Raw genomic sequence first — 27222 nt, forward strand, 5'->3', positions numbered from 1 at the left:
TTTCTAACAACATTATCAATTTGCTTTCCCTTATTGACACTCTAAGATTGATATTGAAGAATGAAGATATAAGAGAGATGCCCAGGAAGTGGGATAATAATATCATTTTCATGTTTTTGTATGTTTTTTGCAAACTATGCAGTTTAGTGGCTTGACGCAGGTTTTGTGCTCAAATATATATAAAGATGCTGCCTGTCCTTGGTCAGTAAGATAAGGGGCATGTATTTGGTAAGCTGGCTATACGCCCAGAATATGAAAAGAACTAACTGTTGTCTAGTCTGCAACTTAGATATAATTAATTGGCAGGTGTTGCTGTTTTATCATTTGTTTAGAATATGTCATAGTAACTCTTTGTGTTTTAAGGTATAAAGGACCATCTTCAGCTACTTACTTTTTAAGTCTGGTGGTCGCAAGCTGGACTTCCATATGCATATGAATAAAGGGACTTCTGCTTCACAGACATCTGAGCTTTGTCATTTGTTTGACACTACAATATGGATTGTTGCAAATAACACATCGCATTCTGCATTTTAAGAACTCAAAGCAAACTTAAAAATATGTCCTGAACAGTACAATGAAGTCAATTAGCCTTCTGTGATTAAAAGGTCCGGGCCACAGTAAATTATTAGGTGTTAACATAAACACTTACAGTAAGTCTTCTAAGCAAGACATACCACATTGTGATAAATGTAGTAATTAAAGGTGTATTGGCTTTTACCCAGAGACATTTACTGTACCTTATAAGATCTTTATTTAAAACAAAATGAGTATAGCATTGCAATACCAATACTACTGTACACAATGATCATTGTATATAAATGATCATTAATACATACTATATAGCAAAGTGTAAACTTAATAGAAAAGCATGCATGTGGACTAATGCTGCTTTTGAAAGAGAACTTTTTAGATAGAAAATGAGAAAGGAAATACTAATGCTATTAACTATGAAGCACTGAGCCAAAATCTATGTTTGAGAACACATTGGAAATATTTTCCTTACATGTGTAAAAGGTTGATCTCTTTAGAAATATATATATATATTTTACTATTTAGCTTTCCAATATTTTTCAATGAAGTCTGCTTATTACAACAACAAAAAAAAACATTTAGAATTTTGACATAACTTCTGAATGACTACTCAGTGTGTGGATTTTCAGTAGTACTTCAAAATCCAGAAGTCTTTCTCAAAAGAGAAACCAAATTTTTTATCCCTTTTTGGACTTTTATATGAAGCAAAATGATTTAGCATTCCCCATCATGCAGAATGTTCATTTGGATTGCTGCACATTTCATTGCACCAAGGAAGCAAAGATTCGAAGTCCTTTTGGTTTTTGACTTCACGGTTTCCACACAGAAAAGATGTTTCCCTTCCTTGGGGCATTCATATGGACGCAGGCACTCACATTTTGAGTCTGTGAAATGGAAAAATATAAGTAGTGCAATTTTAAGTAGATGTAACTATAATGTTAGACTTTTTTTGATTGTTAATGATATTTCCATATTCAACATTCTATTTTGTACAATGTACAATACAGTGGTGCTAGAAAGTTTGTGAACCCTTAAGAATTTCCTGAATTTCTGCATAAATGTGACCTAAAATGTGATCAGGTCTTCATCTTTGTCATATAAATAGATAAAGAGATCCCAACAAAACAAATACACAAAAGGATATACTTTTTCATTCATGATCAAAATTATCCAACATTAAATGTCTTTGTTGGAAAAAGTATGTGAACTTCTAGGATTATCAGCTCAGTTAAGGGGATAATTAGAGTCAGGAGTGTCAATCAATGGGATGACAATCAGGTGTGAGTTTGGGTGGCACTGCCCTATTTAAAAAACATTAACCTGAGTCTTCACTACCAAAGTCTGGTCTTCAGAAAAAAGAGTTGTCAATGCTCATCAGGCTGGAAAAGGTTAAACAAAAACCTTTAAACAATGATTAAACAATGATTTCGAAAGACTTTGGGCTTCACCAATCCACTGTCAGGCAGATAATGTACAATTGGGGAAAATTCAACATCATTGTTACTCACCCCAGAAGTGATCGTCCAACAAAACTCACTCGAAGAGCAAGGCGTAAAATACTCCTGGAGATCTCAAAGAACCCCAGGGTAACTTCTAAGGATCTGCAGGCCTCTCTTGCACTAGCTAATGTCGGTGTTCATGGGTCCACCATCAGGCAAACACTGAACAAGAATAGTGTACATGGGAGGATAGCAAGGAGGAAGCCACTACTCTCCAAGAAAAGCATTGCTGCCTGTTTAAAGTTTGCTAAAGACCACCTGGATGAGCCAGAAGACTACTGGAAGAATGTTCTGTGGACGGATGAGTTGAAAATAGAACTTTTTGGCTTAAATGAGAAACGTTATGTTTGGTGAAAGTCCAGACCTTAATCCAATAGAAACGTTGTGGCAGGACCTGAAGAGGGGAGTTCATGCAAGAAAGCCCACCAACATCACTGAAATGAAACAGTTCTATAAGGAGGAATGGGCCAAAATTCCTCAAAGCCGATGTGCGGGACTGATCAAGTTACCATAAACGTTTGGTTGAAGTCATTGCTGCTCAAGGGGTCACACCAGTTACTGAAAGCATATGTTCACATACTTTTTCCGCCAAAGACATTTAATGTTGGATCATTTTGATCAATAAATGAATGAAAACTTATATCCTTTTGTGTGCTATTTGTTTAATTGGGGTCTTTTTATCTACAGTATTTGAATGACTTTGATGAAGATCTGATCACATTTTAGGTCAAATTTATGCAGAAATTTAGAAAATTCTAAAGGGTTCACAAACTTTCTAGCATCACTGTAGATAGTTAAGCAAAGCTGCTCTGTGTGCATTAACACAGCTAAGGTTGTATAAATCATGCCTTGCAGTACTATAGGGATCATACTTTCTACATCAATTTTCCTTCTTTTATTTTATTCAACCTAAAACCTTCTTAGGGGGCTTTTCTTTTTGTCTATCAATGTTTCTGTGAATAATATATATATATAAAAAAACATTACCGGTGCATGTTTCCCACTCATAGCAGGTGTTATAGCCACAGGACTCTTTTTTCTCACTCCTGTCAGACAAACTGGCTCTGAATTTCTCCCATTTGAGGCTGAGCTCATCGTTATCACAAGCACCAGTCTTCAGGAAATGTAGCTGTTCTCCTTGACATCTCCCAGCATGAAAAGCACAGGATGATTTCATCACAGCACTGTCTGCTTGTACATCTAAGACACAGATGTCTTCTCTATAAGACCTGCAGAACAGAGGGACAAATAACATAGTTAAGGCACTAAGGTGGGAATCAATGTACAGCAGCTTCAGAGCACATATTTTCCTCTATATATTCTTACAATACACAGATATACAACGTAACTGTTTAGAAGGTCTTTGGTAACCTAAAACACGTACAGTACTGTACATTGAATATTTAATTTCGTGCTATTGTTCATCCACAGTAATCCAAATGACGATGACCCCTGGTGACAGCTTCAGATTTAAAGTAATAAAAGAAATACACATAAAAGATTACTGCAGTTCACCACTACTTTATTCAAAACAGTCCTGGAGAGAGTGTCAAGGGTTTTATGAGAAGCAGTATTTTATACAGTAAATCAATATTGTCTCATAGAAAACTCTGTCCTTGATTTTGTCTATAAGATAGTACCCACAGAGGATTTAAAGGACAATTTACAATTCCACATCTGTTACATTAACTGTGAAAAGATCAAAATTACACGTTGAGTACATCTCTTTACAAAAGTGAATGAATATCAAAATACAGATGCCTATAGTGCATTCACACTATATATATATATGGGATGGATCTGTGTGTCACCTTTTGTTAAGACACGAGTACCTTGTTTAAAGAATAAAATATTTTTTTCTACTGTGATTTATGTGCAGTTCACATAGGTTGTGATTTTACTGTATTAGTGATTAATACTGAAAGATTTTATTGCCATATCCATATGTTACCTGCTTAAATGTCTCATGAGATCAGTAAGAATGTCATAAAATAAAAAAAAACATTCTTACTGGCAATCCCTTGCTGGGGACATGCAAACACATGTGGAGCCAGACTGTTTTTCCCCTAATTTGCAGCTCCCATCAGAAACAAAAGGTTTTTCTGTGGGTTGAGAAGAATATTATGTTATAAAGACTGAGTTTCAAAAAAGCAAACAAGAAGAACAAAAGTAATAGGCACTGCTAATTATTTTAAATAAGAAAAAGTAAAGCAAGTGACACATTAGTATTATATTACTGGTCCAAATACAAAGCTCAGGCTGTTTCGGACAAAGTTAGGGGACTTTTATTTGGAATTGTTTACTTACATCATCAGATCAATTGACAAGAAAGATGAGAGATGAAAAGATGAAAGCACTTAGTGGAGTTTTACTCCAGAAGCCTGGAGACAGACATGACAGACACCTGAAGGACAAGCTGAGCAACAGAGCCAAGCTAGAGGCTAGACACTCTGGGGACTGATTGAGTTTCACTCAGTGATAAAAACAGGAATGTCTACCAGGAACCTGTATTTTCAGTTTATTGTCTATATTTCAACAGTTAAAATGGCTGCTTTGTAAAAGGGATGAAGAAAACAACCTTTACTTTTTGTAACTGAGGAGTAAAAAAAATCACATATTCGCCTTTTAAAACTGAGGAAAGAAAGATTAACCATCTGAGAAGGCTGGTTGTTGTTGGAAAAAAAAATACAACATTTCTGCTGATAATGGAAATGGATAATCTAGACAAATAGCTCTTACCGGATTCACAGATTATCTGGCTGGGGAAAGAGGGTTCCCAGGAAAGGCTTTTTCCACATTCGAAATAACTTGGTCCAGAAGGAGTGAGCCCCAAATCACAGCTGAGAAAAATGCTCTCCCCAATACTGTAATCCTCTTTAAAAGGAGATATAGAAACTTCACTAGGCACAGCTGGTCTGCTGCAGGCGTTCTCTAAACAGAAGAAAGCATAACCAAAAATACTGTAAAACAAACATTTACTAATATAAGTGAAGAAACATTAAAATAACAGAATTCAGATGTTGGTGAAAGAAGAGCTGTTTATTACGCTTGCAAGAGGGAGAGTAGCTTACCAAAGCCAATCTCTCCGAAAGATGTTGCTCAGCGCTTTTTATACACAGTAACAGACAAACTTCCTACCTTTAACATAGATTACCTAATCCCTGAAACGAATCATAAGTTTTCAGTCAATCTTAGATAGCGGAAAACAACTCCTTATTGAGACTTTCGTTATTGCTTACATTTGCAAAACAAGACATTCTACTTTTCACTTTATTTAAGACATGAGCTGTACTTTTTCACTGACCTATAGATGCCCCCTGCTATGGTTCCACTTGCGAGGGTTAGAAGCAGTTAGAAAACTAAAGGATAAGCAGTTTGTTAGTTTTTTATAAAATTTATAACATTCTTTCATAAATCAGCAATATTCAGCCTTTAATGTTTTTTTTAATTTATTGAAATTAGGATCTGCCAACACATAATTTTCTGGAGCTCTAGCTGACCTGTCATTTTCTGTGAGAAATGCAGAGTTGCAGTTATTTTATAGAAATCCTGTGAGCATACTGTAGAATATTTATTTGGAAAATATTATTCACTTTTTTAACTCAAACACCAATATAAAAGTTAAACATGATACTTGAGGATGCAATATTTCAAGTACATGGTATCACTTTGTCCTAAACAGGAGTACTAAAAAGAACATTATTGAAATTAATGTGTGCACGGTATTCTGTACATTTTAATCTAAACCATGGTTTAGATTTCCATGGTTTTATATCGTATTGTTGCTGTCATAGTGGGTTCAATGGGCATTTAAAAAACAACTTTACCAATATTCACTGGAAATACAGTATAATTGTGCGTAACAATCTGGCTTTCTTGGAAAGAAATGGTGTTGTTATATGAAATTGCACTATACAAATGTTCCATAACCTTAAAAAGGCAGAAAAAATATTTTTTTATTGTAGAAATAAACAACATGTAAATGTATATATTGTAAATATATAATTGTAGAATATTTCAAATAATGTATTGACTGTAAATAAAAAATGCAAAAACTAATTTTAAGAATAAAAAAATAGAATTCCAGGAAAAGGTCCAATTCTAATCTCGACCACATCCACTCTCCTGCATGTAAATATCTCTGGTGCTGATTACTCTTTTGCAGATTTTTCTTGGACCCCTCTCTCCCTCCATCTTCACCCTTTCAGCACCTCCCTGGCTCATTCCTCATGAAACTGTGGTTTGTTCTTGCAGCTTTGACTCACAACTTTCTCGAATTTGGCTCAATAATATTCCAAATAAACTTGCTTTCATTAGTATTTGATAAAACTATTAATTTTTTATGCAAATTCATACAGTACATGTAGAGAAAAATATAGACAAAGTAATAAATATACTGTGGTCCCCTCGTCTGGTGTTGCGGCCGAAGAGCGCCCAGCTGAGGTGCACAGCGAAGGGCAGGATAGGAGGAGGAGCCAAAGGGGGAACTGAGGGCTACTAGTCAGCACGGGTTCACCATCTGGTGCGATTGCACATTGTTGTGGGCTGTTGGGTTGTCATATAAAATATTATCCTAGGTTTACACCCTTTCATACTTGCACCCACTTAACAACCCTATACCTATGTACCTGTACCCCAAGTGACCCTAGTGTGTTATACCCTGGTTAGTCTGTGTATGTCTCCTATTGTCTTTACTGTTGTGCAGGCAGTAAATATTTTTTTTCCTTTCTAAAAAAAAGAGCCTGAATTTCTGTTTACTTCCTCGCCGACCCCATCTCGCTACAATACTGTATATAATAAAAAGCAGTTACAGGAAAGGGTCTACTACAGTCACGACTGAAGTGCAGTATCCAACTAGGTGATAGTGTACATGCCAGCCACTGTACACCAGCAGTCTCACTTGGGCACAGATGAGAACAATAATCAACCATATTTAATCAGGTAATAATAGAATAACATTTTTATCAATTTAAGACAGTCAATTTTTGTATTATATACTTGCTCAATCTGGCATCGCTAAAATGTGTCTTTACATTTCATCTCACAGTGACAACCCCTCAAGGCATGGGAACATATGGAAATGCAGACATGCTGCTCCAACCCACCTCCTGCTAACAAATTTGTGGTTTATTTCACTTTATACTATTTTGCTTCTGTTCTTGCCAGAGACAAAACTTGCTATGCAACACTCAGAGGGATCTTCTTAATGTGTTTTGCAGAAAGCCACTGAACTGCAGCTTGATGTCAATGAAACTTTTTCCACTGGTCTTCTTGCAAATCTACCCAAGGTCGGTTTCTTCACCCCAGCCTCCGTCTCCCCATTCAGCCACACCAGTTCACGTGCAGCTCTCCTAGGAGCTGAATCCTTTTTCAGTCCAGTTTTTCAAAGACAGCTGCATCAGTCCTTACTATAAACACCTTGGAAATAAACTGCCTGGCTGAGTCGCCATGCTGCCCTCCTCTCTTGACTCGCCCTGATACTGTTTCCTCACCGTGGTGTTCCAGTTAAACTGACCCCAAGGGGCTGCCCTTTGTCCCTCTAAGCTTCGTCTTTCTCTTTTACTCCTACTGCAGTTTCCCAACTGTTCTGCTTTTCCACATAGCTATTCCTTTCGCATTTCACTTGCTCTTTTATTGTTGGGCATCCTACCTGCCCCAGCACTGTCTTTTTCACTGTTCTCATAGGAGATATTCAGGCTGCTGACATTCATTCAGCTTCAGTCTGCATCAGATCCTGGCTTCTTGTTCAATCATCTGCCCGGGACCCTGCCCATACTTTGTCACAATCTGACCGGCATCCAGCTGGGTGTGGTAATCTTTCACATAAACTGTTCCACTCTCGGCCTAGTCTCAGTTATTAGGGACCATCCATGATTTAAACATTTTTTTCCTTCTACAATGCTAAGAGCATTGTACTATACATTGGGATGCTGCTGAAGCTGAATCAAATGAACAAAATGTCATTAAAAGCTTCAAGGACACTTTTTTGTTTAACAAAACTATTCTTACTGTTTTTGTACTCAAAGGATGCGATTAACCATCCATCCTTATCTTTAAATTTTCTGTCGTATTGATATTGATTATTCCATTTTGATGCTTAAAGGGCTGCTAACCATTCTGCGATCACAAGGCTGGTTTTTCATTCATGATTTTCCTTTGTTCTTTCCGTTGTTCCTTGTGAAATAAAAGACATCCCCAAGGAACTAACTTTTTCAAATCAACTTTTGAGCATATCCTGCAGCAATTATTGGGTATGAAACCTAACCAGCTACAGAATATACGTGTTACAACAATATATTCCAAATCCAGTAGTATTTTATGGCCACAGTAAAGTGGAAAACACTATGCCAACCTTACACCTGTTCATTTTCTAAATCTCTAATTTCTTCTGGGGGTTCCACCAGCAGTTGCAATGTTGTTTTCCTCAGTCAGTTGAAGCTCTCTATACCAATAATGTCTCTTTTCCTTCTTAATTATGCTATGACCAAACTACTAGTTTGGAAGTCAAAACCCTTATCTTGCCAATTTGTACTTTCCTGTGTAGTGTATAAATATCAAGCTTCTTGCTTACTCATTTGCATGTTTTGTTTTCACATCTCTCCCTCCACCACATTGTTGCCTTTGCAACAGCTTCCTGGCTCATGCCTCAATGAAGACAGAAGTGTCATCCTTACAAATGGTTGTCATTGATTTCAAACTGACAAGTTACCCCAGTAAAGCCCACTATTCAAATTGCACTTCTTTCATGTCCTAATTAGAGTAAGCTTTGCCCAAACTACTGAAAAGTGTTTATTTTCATGTTTGTGTTGACTATTAAAGTCACTTTCAAACAAATTAAAGACATACCCCACAGAAAGGCCCACATTAATTCTCTGACTTACTGATACATTGAACTGATTGCATTTTCCATGTGCCATCAGGTAGGCATGTGGTGTATGGGTATCCATCTAATTCAAAACCAGTGACACAGACAAATTCCTCATGTTCTCCAAAATCATATATCTTCTTATTTATCTGCAAGCAAAGAGAAGGAACGTGAGCTCAATTAAAGCTATATATTGTCACATAAAGTGCCAATCGCAAAGATTTAAATTCAATCTTTTGTATGATTTACATTGTATCTTTTAAGTAGTAGTTGTAAACAAGTACAATATCTGTATAAAACAAAAATTAAATTATGAAAAAATTAATTTTTCACTGTTAAACGTTGCATTTATAGTGACATACATATATTAGAATAAAACACTTGAGAAGCAAATACTATCCTTTTAATGCATTCAGAAATGCAGATTACAACAGTGAGCAAAAACAAATTGTTCTATTATTTGAGCTGTAGGTGAAGTACAGTAGGTGATTTTTATTATACTCTAAACAGTTCTAAACTATAGCATTTTGAAACATACAGCAGCTAATGGTTTTGAAAACTTTGTTTCAATAAATATCAATAAATCACAGAACTATACATTTATTTAAAATAATACATTCAAAGAAATGTGTACATTCAACCAAAGCTGCAAATGCCAAGTTCAATTGCAAACTTCATATGGTGTAAGAAAAGTCTGTCTAGCAATGGAGATCATTTTCATTTCTTGCACAAAATGAATGATCTTCAGTTTTGGAAACAACCACAAAACCTAAATTATCTGAACAGTTCAAATCTGTTTGTGCAATTGGACCCAGGGTTTGCTGTATCATCTCTCAGGTACAGTACTTAAGTGCCTGATTCCTATAGCCCACATGAGTAGCAGACAAGCCCAAAGAACCAAAAGACAACAACATTGGAGGTTTGAATGTTCTTAGTCCACCTCCTTTGGAGCAACATCATATTAACTTTAACAACCACATAACATTTAACTTAATACTTTAGAATCTCTATTATTTTAATCATGAACAAGAATCTTATCTTTAATATTCTTTGTTAAATTATCAGGTATTACAATTGCAGTGATTACATTCTATCTGATCTTACAGATGTTATTGTAATTTTATGAAATTCTAGCCTGTTCACAGAAATTCTGTTCACAGAAAGACAAGCTTATCATGTTCCTCAGACCCACAAACACAGGTTTTTGTGTGAAGAGAGTCCTGACTTGCTACCATTAAAACTATAAAAACAGTGGGGATAGCCGCTGGTTTGCTTTACTGCTGACATGATTTCAGCATAAAAAGCTCTTTTCATATATCACGCTTTTGAAGTGTATCTACTGGTTTAAGGAAAAACCCAGTGATTACCTGAATTTCAATTTATTGCAAAGACCACATAATTGTGTGTCATGATTGTCTGAGCCCTTGTGCATCAGACTGGAAGAAATGGTAAAGCTCACTGAAATGGATAAACAGATGCTTTTATTGATAGACTTACTCGTAGGTAGCTGTTTTCTGGTAGCTTGGGCCGTGAACAACCAGACTTGCTCTTTTCAGATGGGACATCAGTCTCTTTTTCTCCTTCATTATCATGAATACATTCAGCTTTCCTAGAAGATGACAAGTGCCCATGAATTTTACATTAATAATGTACAAAAACCCCAAGAGGTACTGTATCTAGAAGAAATTCTGGGAAATAAAATGAAGATTCGGTCATCCAGATTGCATCGCCTGATGATTTTTATATTTCGGGTGTGAGCCAAATGGTTTTCTTATCTATAAGAAGTGGCTATTAGATAATTTAATTAAAGCTAAAACCCTTATCATTAAAGCTGTAACGTAATGCCAGCTATCTTTAAAAAAGTGTCAAAAGGACAGGGATTCCTTGTGAAGGTGGGAAATTAAGGTATTGTCTTACTGCTGGAAAATGGAGATGAAACATTCTTCCTCTTCCTGACTGTCACCTTCACAGGGCTTACCACCCAGCAGAGGGGAAGGGTTGTTGCACTGCCGTGTCCTCGTCCTCTTCATAGAGGAATCACAGGTGCTCCATGGTGCCCAGCAGCTCCAGTATCCATCCACAGCATCTGAGAAGAACAGCTGTTCACTTAAAAAGTCACATAAATGAACACAGGCAGAAAGTGAAACAAAGCACTGAAGCCTAACAACCCCGTAAGCAAATACATCCATTCTCCTCTTAAGAGTCGAAAGAATAAACAGTACTGTCAATCACAGAAGCTGAATTCAGAAGAAAAACAAACAACTAAAGTTGAAAAAGGATCGGGGCTCCAGGAGCAGTACCTGAGGTATAATCAGGTGCCTGTTTCTCACAGTTATCTCCATAGGTTCCGCTCTGACAGATACACAAGCACTCGGTGCCTGACAGAACAGGCTTGGCATTGTTGGGGCAGGGTGCACACTTGCATGAGTCAAAGTCTTCCAGGTATTCAACAAGAGCCTTCTCTAGGTTCCTTCTCTTTGTCAGTGCACAAGGAATGCCTCTCACCAACTTCAGGATGGGGGTCAGCTGCCAATCACAGGCACAAAGATGTATTTCAGCAATTATCAATGTGAACCCAACAGAGTAGAACATTAAATTTATTATTGTTTCCAAATTCAAAGACTTTTTATCTTATTCTTTGTTACCCTCATATGAATAACCATGAAAAGGAAATATCCGGTAGTGAAAAGTACATAAAGCTATATTGCTTAATGTAACTTTTACATTTATAATGTGAAAGCATAAATGTAACTATTACAGGCCATGTTTTTAAGAGGAAATGCCTCAGCCTGAAGTAGTGAGAAGTTAATGTGACTCACGCATTGATGTGTCAGAAAGTGAAGACAGATCTACATGAGGGTGTCTAAGGTTATTAAAAAAAGCCATTACATTCCGCACAGGAATTTTGTTTGTGGCTCATTTAAATACTTAAGCCTTTACAATTTCACACTGTTACAATTAAAAAGAATTTTCTCTTTGTCTTCCAGGCTGGATGATAAATTCTAGAGTGAGGTGACTATCATAAAACTTACATACTGTAGAACTTACTTAAAGAGAACATGGGGTAGAGGGAGATCTAGGCTGAGGAGCCATCTTTAGGTGTGAAGATCACGTTCACATGAAGAGGGCTCCACAGCTACAACATTGTATTTTTTCTTCTCATTTTTCATTGTGAAATTAACCTCTGTTTATTCCTTTGCATGTCAATACAGTTCCCCACCCACAGAGTCATCTGCCAAATCTAAACCACCAGTTAGGCTAGCCTCCAGTTATTTTGCTGCATACCTTTTAAATGTAATGTCCTTTTTGGCTAAAACAATTGAGTTGTGAAATTACTGAGCTTTGTGTAAAAAACAAAACAAAGACAATGTGCAATAAGGGAGAGGAGCACAATACTCATACAGACCTGGGCATATTAAAATTGCTCTATGTGTAGGACAGTACCTCATATTCCACAAACACTGGATTATCCTTGGTTGACTCCATCCAGTTCTTGAATACAGTGTCTTCTGGAAGTACTCCCTTCTTTTCCCAAGCCAAAGCAGCTGCGTACTCTGCCCTCCCACCCACCACCATGGACACGTACTTCTCAGATGCCTTCAGAAAGGAACCTCAGAGCAGACAAAACTGGTGTCACGTCACTCATCAATCTTAAAGGGGAACTACATACCCAATTTCTCAGACTAGTTATTAAATCTCAGTAACAACATTATTTCATTCATTTAAATTCCTCCCAGCCAAGCAGCACAATGTCAGCTGCACACTGCGCATACACATCTGACAAATTTTGCATAACACTGTTAACTTTTTGAAAGCACTTTAAGTTGCCGTGTTGTCACAAACTCGCATTCAAGTGCCCATGAATTCTGACGTGATGTGGCCCTTCCTGCTCACTAATCACTGTAATGCCTAATGTAATGGAAAGTACTAGCGAATACATACAGGTTGTGCAGTAGATATTTCACTGCAGAAATGTTTCAATGTGATCTGCATTCAGAGATAACATGTAAGTAGTATGTGTCGGCAAAACCGTCTTGAAATCAACAGCAATATTTCTATTGGATTAAAAGAGATGTTTTCACAAGCCTGCTTGTTTACAATGTAATAAGGCCACAACATGTCACTGGAAGTCTTTTTGCCTCATTCTGAATTGCAGAACATGGTGCTGCACATACCTGGAAATTCCATCCATTTTGTCATGTAAAGTGGAGATTTTACAAGTTACTGTGTGTATTTTACTTTTATTGTGGTTTGAAATGAACTCATCAATCATGCTGATTCTTCCTAACCCTGAAATATAAAAATAGTGTTGCAGTTCCCCTTTTACTGTTCTTCACAGAGTGGTATTTTTCTACCAGTAGGTGTAAGGATAAAGTTTCCCTTCTAAGAAATCAGCATGCAGCATGAAGCTGATGTATTTTACATGTGCACAGGATAAAGATTATAGCAAATCATAATTCTGCAGACAGCATTCAGGTCTTTATACTTAAAGGACAGACGACATTTTAAGAGACCATAGGAGTTGTCACAACATTTCATCACTAAATCTTCACATCTTCATTGTAAATTCACTAATACACGATTTCAAAAGCTAGTCATGAAGGTTTACAAGGTTCTTGCCTTAGTAAAAACAAGGACAAAATACTGGCTACTGAATACTTGCATTAAGAGGACATCAGCAGTGGAACTACAACACAAGTTGAAAAGGTGTGTCAAATAATTGTGGCATGCACTATACTATACATACAATAAACAGTATTTGTCAGCACTGAAAACACTTCTTTTAGAAAACACTTCTTTGTCTTTGACTTGCAATGTAATTCTGTACAATGGCAAGAAATCCTCAAAGTCTTCAAAGATATTTGTATACCAGGCACATGCTCTACACTAACATACTGTATACAGTAGTATATGTTGTGATTCTTGGGATTTTACTTCTGTTAAAGGCATATGCACCTTCAGATACATTGAAAAACATACAGATAGGAACCCTGCAGGATAAGAAAATGTCATTTTTATGCTCTAGTAAAGGAATTTCAATTCTAATATAACTTCCTTTTAACTAGCTTAAAAAGGCCTTTGAGACGTTAGTTTCAGCTAGGTAAAAGAACCATAATCTAATCAGAAATTGCAACAGCTGAATGAGAACAACAGACTCTCACATTGGATCTAAAAGCATTAGGAGGTGGCTGTGATGTCTTGGGTTATTCCAGTCCACCATCACGAGTTTTGAAAACATGGTGAACATAAGTATTAGTGGAAATAGCAAGTCAAAAACCAAACAACATTGACTCTGTTCCTCCTGGCTCCTCTCTCTACCTAACCATTAACTCCAGCTCTCGCTGTACAACAAATTCCTTTTCTCCTTCACAGTCAGATTGACTTGTTATCACTGAACCAAAATTGTGTTTATTACTGTATGTATTTAATATGTTATTGATTGTATGCCTTCCACCTTAATCGACACGCAACATCTGCTGGCAAAACATCATGTGAAGTGAGACTCAGAAATCAGTTGAGTACATACATACATCCCTCAGTTTTTACAAACATACAGTGTAGAGTAAGTGATTCCATTAAAACCAGTTAAGGCAAAAATGTGTAAATTGAAGATGAATTCCAATAGTTTCCAAAAATGTACTTTTGTTTAGTATAAAAGCATTACAATGACAAGTTTTACTGACTTAATTTACTTAATGAATGAATAATTTACTTAATTACATTAATTACTGACCATTAAAGTCTAGTTAACCTAAGAGTCCACTTTCCATATCTTAAATTATGTTTGCATTGTACAGACGTTATGGTATTTAAAGTAGCAAACAAAACGTAGTACAATAAATAAGCAGTACATGTAATGGTTTTCTTCAATAAAACCTCAATTATTAATGTTAAAAACAAAGAATACATTAAGGTAAATTAAATTATTACATAAATTAAATAAATTAAAGTACAGAATAAATTGAAAGTATAGATCTTTCTTTATTCCTATGCTATGCAAAGCATCTACAGTCTACAGTAGGATGCTCATCAGCAAATAAATTCTGCTTGTTATAGAAAAACAGGCTTGTATTTAATAAGGTATGTACTGTAAAAAGTTGTCGGCAAAATTTGTAATATGAACATTAATAATGTCACCAGATATATTGAAGAGAAATACTTAATTTGCACTTTTTGTAGTAATAATAATGGAGAACAGCAATAAATAATAATACATACCTTCATATTTTTCCGACATCTTATTTGTAATGCATTTTTTTCTGACCGTTGTTCTCTTAAAAAAAAAAATTCTTCTGCTGGTCTCAGATCTGATACAATCGGTGGCCTCGCTATCTGTGAAACCTACAGATTGTAAAGTACAACAATATTGAAATTAGCTCTTGTGTAGCTTAAAAATGGTGAACATTCAAGCCCTTTTACTATGCCCTTATTTGGGGGTCAAGAAGAGCTACTTCCTCGTAGTGACCCCTGGGCAACGTCTCTGATTTGAAAAAGCTCTTCAAATCGAACTTACCATGGAATGCTTACCAGTAATGAATTGTACTCCGCAAGAAGAAAATAACCTAAGGTTCTTTTAAGAACCTACAGGTCCGTGCATCCTGCAAATCAACATGGAAGGCCTAACTAGAACCAAGAGCACAACGCTCAAGAGCACAACGTTCAAGTGATCCTTCTTCAAGAGACTCACACCAAAGACGACAGCAATATCAAGATATACGGCTACCACCTCATAGGTGCCATCCATCATGCGCACCATGGAATGGCTACCCTAGTAAAACTTGACAAAAATGCAAAGCACGTTGCCCAGTCACCGGACGAAGATACTCCATAGTGGATTGCTATTGAAATAGAAGGCCTTACTATTGTCAACATCTACAAACAACCTAGTACCCAGTTCTCCAGTCTTCCAAGCTACCCACATCCTGTCATCTATGCTGGTGATTTCAATTGTGAACACACCAACTGGAGCTATCGAAAGAGCACACCGGAAGGCGAGGCCCTAGCTGACTGGGCATCCATTCAAGGTTTAACTCTGCTGTTCGATAAGAAACAAGCCAACACATTCTTCTCTGCCAGGTGGCAAAGTGGAACAAACCTGGACTTGGTGTTTTTCAGCCCAACAAACAACCACATGCCTTCACCACAACGCTCAGTGCTAGGTAGATTTCCAAACTCGCAGCACAGACCTGAAGTCATGTTCCACCCAGCACTTGTGACACCAACTCTAAGTCGTCCATCCATTCGCTGGAACTTCCGAAAAGCAAATTGGACTGAATTCATCAAAGAAACCAGCTCCTTTCCGCTTAAACTTCCAGATCCAAATTCAACTGATGTTAACGAGTTCGAAAGACCTACATTCCCGGCTGGCATGAAGAATGTACAAACTTAGCCTCTGAACTTGAGTCAGCAACCACAACAGAAAGAGCGCAATCCATCGGCTTGGCTCTAGTTGAATACCTGGACAACAAAAGGAAACGAGAGTGGAACAACACGGTCTCTGAAATCGACATGAAGCACTCCAGGAGAAGAGCCTGGCAAACCATCAACCGACTGACTGGCCAAAGCCATAAACCACAAATCCAAAACCAGGTCAAAGCCAAAGATATCGCAAAGGTGCTTGTTGACAGTGGCAAACCAACCCACATAGACAAGCGGTTTGCCAGGAAAGTTAAACAAGAGATTCACGATTCAGCAGATGATTACAGCTACAGCAGCTTCACCTATCCTGAACTGATTGCAACGATTTCCACCCTCAAGGTAGGGAAAGCTCCAGGACCGACCACTTGCATCCTGAAGAGCTTACCCACCTCTCTGCACCTGCCTTAGAATGGCTACTAGCATTTTTCAACAACTGCCTATTACTAAAGAAAATGCCTAAGATCTGGAGAACAGCAAAAGTCATCGCTATTCTTAAACCAAACAAACCACTTGAGGACCCATAAAGCTACCGGCCAATCAGCCTCCTCTGCATCACCTTCAAGCTTATGGAAAGGCTAATATACAACAGAATAAGCTCTATCGTAGACCCACAGCTCCCAGATGAACAAGCAGGTTTCAGGCCAAATAGATCAACAACCGACCAGGTCTGTTGTATGGTCGATGATATCGAACAATGCTTCCAAGAAAAAAAGAAAGCAGGTGCTGTTCTTGTGGACTTAACAGCAGCTTATGACATGGTCTGGCATAAAGGACTCATACTCAAACTGCTTCGTATCATCCCAAACAAGAAAATGGCCCTCTTTATCCAAGAACTAATCTCTAACAGATCATTTACCTTAACACTGGGCAATGACACCTCCAGGAAATTTTACCTTAAGAATGGCATCCCGCAAGGCTCGGTGCTGGCGCCAATGCTGTTTAACATCTACACAGCTGACATGTACAACTGCCAAAAAGTACATATACTATACGCAGACGACATAGCTATAATGCATTGCTCCACGGACATCAAAGCAATAGAAACTACACTATCGACTGACCTGAACAAGCTGAACTGCTACTTCAAAGACTGGAGGTTAAAACTTAGCATCACCAAGACAGTGAGCAGCATTTTCCACCTCGCCAATCGCCTTGCTAACATAACAATCAATGTCAAGTGTGAAGACAAAACTATTCCATTTGAGAAAAGCCCGAAATATCTAGGACTTGTCCTTGACTGCTCACTGACCTTCAAGTGACATCTTGAACAAACAGCAGCAAATATCCAAGCAAGGAACAACCTCCTGCGAAGACTAGCTGGCACTAGCTGGGGTGCAAATTTAACCATCTTACGCACCTCTATGCTTTCTCTATCCTTCTCGGTAGCTGAGTACTGCTTTCCTGCCTGGCACAACAGCAGCCACACGAAGAAGGTAGACACAGCCCTGAACAACAGCATGCACATTATCACTGGGTGCATTAGACCTACGCCCACTGAACTGCTACTGATTCTCAGAGGCATCTCTCCACCAAATCTTCGCAGAGAAGCAAGTTGCATCAACCTTGCACTGAAAGCTTCGGATGACTCCAACCACCTGCTGCACGATGCCATCTGCCACTGAAACACCACGATCCTCCGACTAGAAAACCGGCACTCACCTTCTAACACAATGAGGTGCCTTATGAAAGAAGCAAACAACGACAATGGCGCCAATTGGGCTAACAAAAAGTGGCAAGACACGTGGAATAATAACAACCACAGACTGAAACAGTTTATCGATAAAGTATCTTACAAACCCGCTGGAAATTACCTACCCAGACAAGCCTGGGTCAAGCTGAACTGACTAAGAACCGGACATGGCCGTTTCCATATAACTATGCAGCCTCTGCATGTTAAGCTCATACAAATAATAATATGCCCTTATTGTTTATCAGTAGTATCCAACACCACATAAATACTTGTGTGAGTCTTAATTTGAATGATTTGCCTAATTAAGGCAAAGTCAGAATTTTTACAGCAATTGTAATTGCATTTTTTTTAAATACAGCTCTTATACCAATGCAGTAGAGGCTTTCTTATAATGTACCTTTTTCAGTCATACAAAAAATAAGAAATACTATTTTTTTACTCAAGGCACTGTATTTCTTATTAAAGGCAAATAATATGTTTTTTTTTATTTTACATCCACCTAAATTGGTGTCACTCATTTTATAGTATATGACTCTGCTTTATAGCTTCAGCAAAACTCCCTTGGCAGAGAGTGAGACACATAGACATGCTCCTCTGACGAGCCCACCTGCAGAGCCATTTGTCATTTTACACACTGCAGGCTCTGCAGCATCTCACAGGAGAGTTACTACCCACAGAGGGGCTGTGTGTCTCAGGCTGTAATGACTGCAAACCTGCAGGCACCGTGCCACTCACAGGACTCACTGTTTGTTGGACAGCTGAATGACCCATGACTCACTAATCCCAGCCTTACTCAAGTCTGTGCAAATTATGATCAGTTGACTAGTGATGTAACCTACACCTGAACCAGCAACAGGAGGGCCTATCAGACCATGGCTCTGATAAAAAAAAACATCTTTCTAAAAGAGAGTAGAGACTAATCTGGTCAGTTGCTACTTACCAGAATTATTTAGTTCTTCCCGGTCATACTGGTAAAGGATGTCATATCTGCCCCCCAGTGTTCCAGAGGAAAAATAATGGGTTCCAAAGAGCTGAAATATTTTAATATATAATGCATAGTTGTAGTCCAGGGGAAGACTGTTCAAGGCCCTCAGGAATGGATCAGACAAGTAAAGGTCAGATGACTTCATCCTGAACGAGGACACTCCTACCACATGATGAACACGGAAGAATTTGGAATCCTTTTTGGGACAAGAATGACATCATAAAATAATGTCAAATGGCTATTTACAGTATAATAATTAACTAAATGTCTATACAGATGTATTTTGCTTATTTACATAAAATGTCTATTGTTAGAAAATAGAGATAGAAAATAATCCATAAATGATGGATTTTTACATTCGAATGTATTAAAAGATGCAGGCAAAATGCACAAGACACTGTACATGCTAATAAACAATTTATACAAAGTTTAAGCCAAATATGTTCTATGATGTTATATGATGATATAACACCGACAAAAAATAAAATGTACATTGTTGTACATTTCACAAATGTTTCCTACAAAAAGGGTGGAATTATACACAATTATCTCCAACACAAAGAATAGAAGCAATTACTGTTTACTGAAGAGTATAAACGCACAAATCAGAACAAACCGCAAACAGAATTTAATTTCAAAAGTTTAACTAATTTCTTCAGGCATGTTTCAAGGGAAAAAAATCATACTGTATGTTTTTTCAGTTAACATCATTACATCATTTGACAAGCGATAATTTGATAAGCGATACTCGCTTATCCTGTTTACTATTCTTTAGATAAAAAAACATATTTTTTCAAATAAATCAATTAAATCTTAATAACGCTTGAGCCGAATTTGAATTCATAAGCCACTTGAAATAGCAAAAAAGCAACAAAATACTAAGCTCCCCTGAAGTGATTTCAGAATTTTTTTGTACAATTGTTCTGTACTGCATCAAAAACATGCATATCATCCTTCCATTGACTTACTTTCTTTTGGGATGCTTTCACAGCTGTCCTGAAGAATGAGGAGCCCCATGAATTTTGTTTGGTGCGTTTGGAGAATAGTAACGGAATTCCTCGAAATTCTGATCTTGTTGCAGAAAAACAGGAACTGATGGATTGTTCTGAGGCCAGATTGACAGGATTAGTATCTGGCTCAGACTCTATTTTATAATCCTCAAGTTTTTCTACCTGGAACAACAATAAAGTCATGTGGAGGAATATTTCTATTTTCCTTACATGTAATACATAGTTCTATCACTCTGATCACTTTTTTCATCCATCATTCTCAGAAGTCATGATAGTCTGTGTTCTCTTATTCTAGTATATGAACCTACTGTAAATTAAACTATTATCTTCTAGATTACAGTGGATATCTGTATTATCTTGACATTATAGAGCTAATTATGTAAAAGGTACATACAATGTATGGTACAGAGATCCTATTACAGAACCACAACAGTTTATTGACAAGTAACTTGTGTGATTAAATCTTTTTGATCATTTTATAATCAAATATAGTGGGGAAACTCCATGGGTAGCCTTATTTATCAGATATTGTTTTTTTGTATTTTCTTTAAATTTGAATGATATTCAAATATTGAAGTCTTTTTGTTGCTTTAGCATCTTTTTCTTTCTGCAAAGTATCAGTAACACATTCACGTACCTTGAAAACAACACTTTCTATATTTGCTGGCAGTCTATAAAATTTCCTGTCTTTGCTTCTGGTCAGGTTGCATTGACCCCCGTAGAACGTGTTGTCAAGAACCTCACCTCGGATCTCTTCAGCCATAATATCAAACCTAAGCGAAAGCCTTTACTGTAGTTAAAGTAATCAAAGGGCTAATCTGGAGTCACTATTGAGCCAGAAAAACCCCTATCTGAGCCCAGTAAAAAAATAAAATCCAGAAATTCAGCATAGCTGACAACACAGGAAAACCCTAGACTAAGTGGTGACTAGTTTTCAGTTCAGTACATGTTCAAGTATTCAAGGAAAACAACCCAGTAAATTCACAATGAAGTGCGGATGTATTTGTAAAAAAAGTAACTGGCAAACATCTGCACACAGTGTTTTGGGTATTGGAATTAAATTTTATACATACAGTCCAAAATGACAGGGCCAGTACAGTACAGTTCACCTGGAATCTATAAGAAGCAGGTCAGAGAGTGTTTTGACTCTTGGTATAAAAGGCTGTGTCCCTTCTACTGTTCTTATGTTTTATACTCACCCACTGCCCATCAGCTGAACACTTGGGATGGTTTCAAATCTTTGATTGCAGACTTTTTTAACATTTGCACAGTACTCCTCATCTGACCTGTCTCCACAGTCATTTTCATCATTGCACTCCAACGTCTGGGGAATGCAGCGACCTCAAGCACACAAATCATTGTACGACAGATTACACAATAAACAGCTAGCTTCTTTAAGTAGCTTTTAAGTAGAGCAGGATTGTAAAGGTAACCACCATAATGATTGTGGCACAACAGCTACAGCTGTCAGACATCTATGTCAAACAAATAGAGTGGACGGCCAATATAATCATTGAGTGTCATGACCACCCCATGCACAGAGGATTGAGCTCTGTGCATCTGGGCATTGATTTCTGTTTAACTTCTGTTAAACAGCACCATTCAGTGTAAAATCCTTTAAAGGGAGAACCAGACTGACCATACAGTTTGCAAATTCAACAGAAGTCTTGAGATTTCATATCCTTTCTCTGACGTTGTGTCACTTTATAAAATGAGTGGCCTGGCATCTCATCATCACTTTCTAACAGTACTTGTTTCAAGAGGTGAATAAGTTACACAATGAAGATACCCTGCAAATTATAGACATGTATTATGTTAACTGTATGCTGAATTGTCATTATTACAGTTCTGCTGATTAAATACAGTGTATAAAAAGAACAAAACAAAACAGCCTGTGCCTGTTTGATCACTTCTGTTACAGATTCTTCATACCATTTTTACAGGAGAACTTTGTGCTGCAGTCCATCTCTTTGATGCTGCAGAGTTCTGTTGGGTAACAATTTCTTTCCTCAGTCAGTATCTCACTGCAGGGCTGGCCCTTAAACTGCGTGGGCTTCAAAAGGTGCCTTGTCCGAAACTGCAGAAAACATGTTAGACTATCGTGTTAAACAATCTATTCTGTCATTTATTCATTTTATTTTTTTCTTTAAGCTCCCACTTTCTACTCTGAATAAATTAAACCAATGCCCTGGAACAGTTTTGAAAGTTATTTGTGGAAGGACAGTTATAACAATATTGTACACTGTGTTACACTTGTGTACTGTTCTGACAGTACTGACAGTATACAATATTCCTTACTTTGCTGCTACAGTGTACACAGTTTGTTTGTGTTGAGACACTGACCTCCTGTGGCTATTCACATTCATGCGACTGCTGGAAGCCATTTTTAAAATAAAAATATATTTTTTTGATTAGCATTAATATTATAGTTTTTCGTTTTTATACTTGATAGTATTAAGAATCATGTTATACCACGCACTTTTGTGTAAGTAAATCAGCTTTTGTAGTTTACCTTCTTACTAGCGCAAGGAGAACACTGAGACCAGGGTCCATAATCCCCTAGCAGACAGTTAATGGGACATGCTTCCTGATTGCATGCTCTGGTTTCAGAGAAGGTGCAAAGCTGGGAACAGTAGTTTTTATGGTAATAATCATCGTAGACCTTTTCCCTAGAGAGAATACGAAACCATAGTTGAAATGAGCCTCTTTAGTTAAGTTGACCTGACATGTTTTTTGAGATTCATAATAAATCCTTGCAAGGACATTCACATTGCAGAAGAAAGTTTAATATGCCATAGACTAAACTATGGTAAACAAGTGTAACAGGACAATATAATGGCGTAGTGGTGAGGGATCTGTTCTGTAAATTTGTTTGATCAGATTAACACTGAGACACTGCTGTTAAACCCTTGAGCTCTTCATTCAGATTTTTCCAATAGGCATGCTGCTGTTCTCACAGCAAATGAGAATTTATTCACGTTTCTTGTTTGCTCCCTCTAATTATCTCATCCTTCCATTTTCTAACTCCTTTTTTCAATACAGGGTTGCAGGAGAGTTGAAACCTATCTTGGCAAGCAAGTAGCTCAAGGCAGGATACATCCTGGCTGAGGCGCCCTTCCATCCCAGGTCATTACTTACATTAAGGATGGAATTTAAATTTCCAAATTTAAAGTAATCCAAAATAACTACAAAATAGTGTAGTCTAAAAATAAAAGTAAATCTCAAGAGTTTGATGATCTTTATTGATGCCAATCTGTGTGCTGAGTGTTCACATACTGTAGGTGAATGAAAATTCATGTAGAGTAGCTGGGAAATGCTGAGTCACAGGTAGTAGATGAAGGGAAAAAAAATGGTAAAGGCCTCATGTGTGATACACAGACTTTCCCTCCAATGTTATAGAACTTTAAATAACCTGGCTTTAACAATGGATTACATAGCCTAATACTGATATGTTCACACACTAACATTGTTTTTCCTATAGAAAAACAGATATACTGTATAATGCTTAGGTGATCATTGACACATTAGTTCTGCGACTGACTCTCATTAGAGGATTGTAGAGCTTATTTAGAATTGAAACTGTTTACTTTCACAAGGATTGTGACTGAAGTGTATGACACAAGCTCAAAAATTGGGTTCTAAAGCAAAACTGTCAAAAAACAGTTTTAATGTTTAATATGAATAGTTTCATGTAATTTGAAAGAACATACAAAATACAAAACCCCTCTGAGAGATTAAATGTCAATTAAGAGATCTGTAAAAGCAGAACAACAAATTGGAAGGCAAAGGTGTAAGAAGCCTCCACTGACAGTGAAGTGAGAGTGTTTTGGCAGATTAAAATCCACATTTTTATTTAAAAAGCAACAATACCACTGTGTCTGTGTACTGAATGTGTTGATTTGTCTGTACAACTGAACTAAAGAAGTGAATAAAACAATTCAGAAGTAAACATGATTAGAGTGAATAAAAAGGAGATCATGGTAGCACAGTGGTTAGCATTGCTGTCTTGCAGTATTGGGGTCCCGGGTTCAATTTTGGAACCAGGGTGTTTTCTGCTTGGAGTTTGTACAGAATGTTCTGTGTTCACATGGGTTTCCTCCCACAGTCTGAAGATGTACTGGTAGATTAATTGGTTTCTGGAAAAAAAAGCTCTAGGGATTAATGTGTGTCTGTGTTTTTATCTGCCTGCACTGCAGTGGACTGGTATCTCTTCTAGGATGTACTGTATCCTGCCTTGCACCCATTGCTTACTGGGATAGGCTCTGGCTCCTCCACCAACCATGGATTGGAACAAAAACAATATACCATAACAACATCTACATAAAACTTTCAGCTGAGTTCCTGGGCATTCATTGATCCATGAGCATCCTCTTGTGAATTGAAATTTGTCTCTTTCACAGGGTCAAATGCTCAAGCACAAAGAAAAAGGAAGTGCCTTAACGAAAAATGTAATAAGTACACAGCAAAGGTTTCATAATGATATGGGTCAGCCAAAATACTTCAGGAACTGGAATCCTCTTAGTGTTTGATCTACAGTAGATGCAAATGCAGTATGTAATTTACATTACTACTGGCTGGAAACATCTGCTAGTTGTAGAGTCATCAGATGTGCAGTAGGTTGACATTTCAGTATGACACATGACACTGTGCCACAATGTCCTGAAGTAAAGAAACAGAATTTCTGTGGAGAAAATCGATCACAATGTTGGATTGGGAGTCATGATAATTTAAAAATAATAACTTCTTACACTTATATAGCGCTTTTCTGGACACTCCACTCAAAGCGCTTTACAGGTAATGGGGACTCCCCTCCGCCACCACCGATGTTCAGCCCCACCTGAATGATGCGACGGCAGATGTAGTGTGCCAGTATGCTCACCATACATCAGTTGGGAGGAGAACAGAGTAATTAAGCCAATTCATTGATGGGGATTTTTAGGAGGCCATGACCGATAAAGGCCAATGAGAAATTTGTCCGATGCAAATGATGGACACCTGCTAATCAGTCTGAGATCATTTTTGAAGTCATTTGTGCTGTTATTTTTTATGCACTGCACGTTGTATAACGTATTATGGCATCTAGGGACTTTCTATTTCACTAGAGGGTAAGGGTGGATCATTGCACTTCTTCTTACAGTACCTGCAAATTTTGTTTTGTGTGAGACCAAATTTCTGGGTTTAAATATACCTGGGTTTTTCACTCTAAATTAGTACCATATGGAATGTGTTTTACATTGTCTGCTTGTTGCAACAAGCTGCTGCTTGCTAGTGCAATTTACTGCAGGGGTTCAGTATTGCCCTGGAGAAGAGACCCTGAATTCCCTGTCTTATCTGATCCTGACAGCTGTTTGTGAGGAATCTGCTGATAAGGAGTACAATCTCCCCCGTCACATGGCTCTCCAATCACTGGAAGGTGCCACCACACCAGTTTAACATTATGGAGTGTATTGCTTTGTTGTGTTGCCGTATTTTTTATCAGGGCAGCCTGCTGCTGTGGTGGTTGTTGCTGCTGCCTCACAGCTCCAGGGCCCTGTTTTTTTTTTTATTCTGACCTCACGTGTATTTGGAGTTTGCAAACTGTTCTTGTCTTTGTAAGATTATTTTCTGGTTTCCTCCAATCTCCCAAAATCCACTGGCTAGATTTTATTACAACATTTCCCTTTGATATAGTTAACAATAGTAAAAAATGTCTTTGACTGCACACATTTAATGCCTCATTTATTTATGAATAGACTTATGAATTTTATTTGACAATTTAAATGGTTTATACATAGTGTGCTGGGTCTTAACTTAATCTAAAACAGGGTAATTATGGTCACCTTAGAGGTTATACTGACCTTTCCCTGGTCTGAGTTCCATAATTGCAGGTTTTGGAACAGCTTGTCCATGCAGTCCATGGGTAGCGATCACAAAAGCAGCCTAGACTTCCTCTGATGTGCCAGCTAAAAGCAAGCAGGATGAAAAGAGGTTGCAGACCATCCATGGCACAGTGGAGGAAATGACAAACGTTCTGATGGGTGGACTCTGTATGAAGTGAAAAATATTAATTAGCAACCACATACAGTACTTGAAATGATTAAAGTTATTTAGACCTATAAATTATGTTCTGATAAACGTACTGTACATGTTAAACTTGAAAAAATCTAGCATAATCACAAGTTTTTTTTTTATTTGATAAAAAGTCACACTATTGAATGCCAGTGATTGCATCTGTCATACCCCATGATCAGACAGCCAGAGTCAAATAAAGAATGATAGTGAGATGGTGATGGGGACAGGGACATCGCCAGCAAGTAAAAATGTCCCATAGTTGTTGCTAGTCGAAAAAAACTGTTTCTATGTCTGTCTCAGTTAGGCTTTTCCTAGAGAGGTCAGCTATTCAGCAGAACAAGCTGTGTCAGGTTTTGTGGCTAATCTTGCTAGTGTCTATTTCAGTATGTGTGTCAATGAGTGGAGCTATTGTTTTGTGCGTTGAGAATCCTTGCTTAGTTACTTGTTTTATATAAAAAACATCCTTTCAGTCTGACCAGTTATCAGCATTCTCAGTTCACACTGAAAAGAGCTGATTAAATTCTCCTTTCCCTAATGTTGTGTGCCTGCTTCCCCCCATGCACCAGGCTTAGTTTGACAGAAAGACTGATTTGGGACTTCCAGCTTAAATTAAGCAAAAAATATTGATCACAAATAAAAACTGTACTTTGAAGCATATGCAGTAAATGCAGTATATTTTTATATTTACTCCATCTAATGATCTAAACATCATCCAAAACAAGTTCATGTCTGTCTTAAAAATGTTTTATCGCGAATATTTGCAGTGCTTCAGAGAAAGGAATAGAATAATACATCATTAGCTTTATTGTTGCTGTTAAAGATTAACTTTAGTCAAATAAAAATGTGACTTGTGTAATGCAGAAAAGCAACTTAAGGAGTAAAGTTAAGAGAAAAAGGCTGAACTCACCATCTGACAGGATGACACAAAGTTGGTCTGTTAATACAGCACATCTCTACATTTAAGGAGGTTTTCCTCAGAGTTGCTGAAGGGCTGTATTTCAAAATCCCTCCCACTGGTTGTGGGAGTGTTGAAGCACTTTATAAATAAAGATTTTGAATATTAATGCAAAGAGATTAAATGAGTTGCAGAATAGTGCCAATTTGAAGAATCCACTGAAATATGGTTTGTATCACACCAGGTTGTGTACACAAAATTAATATAGGAGGTAATG

General features: G+C 37.4%; 1 protein-coding gene across 3 annotated transcripts; it reads right to left on the minus strand.

Annotated features, from left to right (window-relative positions):
- Nucleotides 1-734: 734 nt before the first annotated feature.
- Nucleotides 735-27005, minus strand: c6.2 (complement component 6, duplicate 2). 3 transcript variants are annotated; one of them, XM_088910997.1, is made up of 18 exons: nucleotides 26958-26999; nucleotides 25837-26023; nucleotides 22512-22668; nucleotides 21932-22076; nucleotides 21199-21340; nucleotides 20637-20772; nucleotides 19958-20161; nucleotides 18945-19035; nucleotides 15115-15237; nucleotides 12340-12506; nucleotides 11196-11421; nucleotides 10813-10981; nucleotides 10393-10504; nucleotides 8912-9044; nucleotides 4770-4961; nucleotides 4042-4132; nucleotides 3018-3259; nucleotides 735-1415 (listed from the first exon to the last, which is right to left on the minus strand). In XM_088910997.1, exons 2-18 carry the CDS (start codon nucleotides 25980-25982, stop codon nucleotides 1246-1248), a joined length of 2646 nt encoding a protein of 881 aa, XP_088767123.1. In that variant the 5' UTR covers nucleotides 25983-26023; nucleotides 26958-26999; the 3' UTR covers nucleotides 735-1245. The 3 variants fall into 3 exon arrangements, with proteins under 3 accessions (XP_088767123.1, XP_088767122.1, XP_088767125.1); XM_088910996.1 differs by having other exon boundaries at nucleotides 18945-19185; XM_088910999.1 differs by lacking the exon at nucleotides 22512-22668 and having other exon boundaries at nucleotides 18945-19185; nucleotides 26958-27005.
- Between the last annotated feature and the right edge of the window lie 217 nt (nucleotides 27006-27222).

This window comes from Atractosteus spatula, chromosome 3 (assembly GCF_055471065.1).
Source record: "Atractosteus spatula isolate fAtrSpa1 chromosome 3, fAtrSpa1.hap1, whole genome shotgun sequence".
Classification (NCBI taxonomy): Eukaryota; Metazoa; Chordata; class Actinopteri; order Semionotiformes; family Lepisosteidae; genus Atractosteus; species Atractosteus spatula.

Coding starts and splice junctions, on each gene's coding strand:
- c6.2 (XM_088910996.1), bottom strand. CDS start 25,982: ATGGATGGTCTGCAACCTCTTTTCATCCTGCTTGCTTTTAGCTGGCAC. Junction 22,669..25,836: donor GGAACTCAGACCAGGGAAAG/GTCAGTATAACC, acceptor TATTCTCTCTAG/GGAAAAGGTCTACGATGATT. Junction 11,422..12,339: donor CAGTGTTTGTGGAATATGAG/GTACTGTCCTAC, acceptor TGTGATTGGCAG/CTGACCCCCATCCTGAAGTT.